The sequence below is a fragment of the Semicossyphus pulcher genome, unplaced genomic scaffold (assembly GCF_022749685.1).
Source record: "Semicossyphus pulcher isolate SPU_LCO1_2020_fin unplaced genomic scaffold, fSemPul1.0.p SCAF_17, whole genome shotgun sequence".
NCBI lineage: Eukaryota > Metazoa > Chordata > Actinopteri > Labriformes > Labridae > Semicossyphus > Semicossyphus pulcher.
In genome coordinates, this window is record NW_027211681.1 from 29,055,001 (window position 1) to 29,057,500 (window position 2,500).

At 46.8% G+C, this 2,500-nt stretch overlaps 1 protein-coding gene across 1 annotated transcript in view; it reads right to left on the bottom strand.

The window, feature by feature from the left end:
- Window positions 1-2,500, bottom strand: part of LOC138595418 (phosphofurin acidic cluster sorting protein 1-like) — a 32,141-nt gene that overhangs the window by 6,605 nt on the left and 23,036 nt on the right. The window contains exon 19 of the mRNA XM_069666824.1: window positions 514-556. Within this exon, the coding sequence (XP_069522925.1) occupies window positions 514-556 (43 nt within the window). The remainder of the gene's footprint in view (window positions 1-513; window positions 557-2,500) is intronic.

Here is a 2,500-nt window from a genome sequence, read left to right on the forward strand (position 1 = left end):
GAATCTTTATACAGCTCACCTGTTTACATTATCGTAAGGCTTAAAGTGATGCAGCATGAGGGGCGTGGCCTCTTTGAGTGACAGCTGGGAGCTGCTAGCCGTCTGCTAGGTGTCCCCTCAGCTAACTCAGTCACTGAACGTAACCTCTGGGCCGTGTTTGTGCTGTTGGAGCCTTTTGGAGATTTTTATTTGTATTAAAACAAACAGGATCATTCACAGGAAGTGATGTCATAACTTTGGCTCTCTGCTTTGAATGACACCAACAGTTGTATTGTGACACATTTAAGTTTGCCTGAGGAGAGCGTGGATGCTTAAAGGATAAATTCAGTTCATTTTGACTTCCTGCCATCCTACCAAAATAAAATAGAGGTGATGGCTGCGATGTGTTTGAATATGATTGACGTCGATGATAAACATATTGAAGCAGTCAACAGCAGGCCGACTTAAAGACTAGATTAGTCACAGAAATATAAGTCGCAGTTTACCAATAAATAAACAGAATTGATTTCTTACCCCGATAAAAGGAACAAACTTCTGACAGGAGTCGTCGTCAGGGCTGAAAAAGAAACCAGAGATCAATTAAACACAATCAGGATTTGTTTGCTCTTAAATATTAAACACACGTCTGTTATTCACACAGGTTAGAGCAGCATCAGGACCACGTCTGTTATTCACACAGGTTAGAGCAGCATCAGGAGACACGTCTGTTATTCACACAGGTTAGAGCAGCATCAGGAGACACGTCTGTTATTCACACAGGTTAGAGCAGCATCAGGAGACACGTCTGTTATTCACACAGGTTAGAGCAGCATCAGGAGACACGTCTGTTATTCACACAGGTTAGAGCAGCATCAGGACCACGTCTGTTATTCACACAGGTTAGAGCAGCATCAGGACCACGTCTGTTATTCACACAGGTTAGAGCAGCATCAGGAGACACGTCTGTTATTCACACAGGTTAGAGCAGCATCAGGAGACACGTCTGTTATTCACACAGGTTAGAGCAGCATCAGGACCACGTCTGTTATTCACACAGGTTAGAGCAGCATCAGGACCACGTCTGTTATTCACACAGGTTAGAGCAGCATCAGGACCACGTCTGTTATTCACACAGGTTAGAGCAGCATCAGGACCACGTCTGTTATTCACACAGGTTAGAGCAGCATCAGGAGACACGTCTGTTATTCACACAGGTTAGAGCAGCATCAGGACCACGTCTGTTATTCACACAGGTTAGAGCAGCATCAGGACCACGTCTGTTATTCACACAGGTTAGAGCAGCATCAGGACCACGTCTGTTATTCACACAGGTTAGAGCAGCATCAGGACCACGTCTGTTATTCACACAGGTTAGAGCAGCATCAGGACCACGTCTGTTATTCACACAGGTTAGAGCAGCATCAGGACCACGTCTGTTATTCACACAGGTTAGAGCAGCATCAGGACCACGTCTGTTATTCACACAGGTTAGAGCAGCATCAGGACCACGTCTGTTATTCACACAGGTTAGAGCAGCATCAGGACCACGTCTGTTATTCACACAGGTTAGAGCAGCATCAGGACCACGTCTGTTATTCACACAGGTTAGAGCAGCATCAGGACCACGTCTGTTATTCACACAGGTTAGAGCAGCATCAGGAGACACGTCTGTTATTCACACAGGTTAGAGCAGCATCAGGACCACGTCTGTTATTCACACAGGTTAGAGCAGCATCAGGACCACGTCCGCACGTCTGTTAGAGAAACTTCAGGACAGAATCAGGTTAGTACATGCAGGATGAGGTTAAAGGTCAGGGTTGGAGGAGGCAGCAGAGTCGGGGGGGATACCTGAGGTACTTCACCTCCTTGACTGCAAAAAGAAAAGACCTGCAGGGACACAAAGGAAACACTCCCTTTATCTGCCGATTGTGACTCTGAATGTTCATCTCATTTCTTTTGCTCATGAGGAACACGTTCACATTTACCTCATTTGAACTGTTAACACTGATGAAGCACAGCCAAAGTCGTGCCAAATTATCTCCTCTGCTCTGATCGGCATTGATGGGAACACAAAACCCGTGTCGACGTGCTAATCTCCGCCCCCTTTCCGGCGCGATGCTATGCTCCGTCGGTAACTTCTGCGACTCCACGTCATCTCAGCTACAAACTCCGCCCGTCTCCGTCCGAGCAGCGCTCGAACATCCTTCCAGATTTGTCGGCGAGTTTGATAAACAGACTGAATGAGTGATAGATACAATAAAGACCGAACCACCGTGACATCTTCACTGGTTACTAACCCTGTCTCCTGTTTGTGACGTCAGACGGTGACGCAGCAGAAAAGAGACCGACAGGAGGATACTTCACTGGCAATGGGAAAAGAGACAATCAGCACCTATAGGCGGGTCTTCCCGGGTCTGAAAAACCTGCATCAACGCGATAATTTCAGTGTGAAAGAGGTATGAGGCTGGTGCCCCATGAAGTGTGTGCACTGTAACAAAACACAGCCCTGCAGTTTGATGGT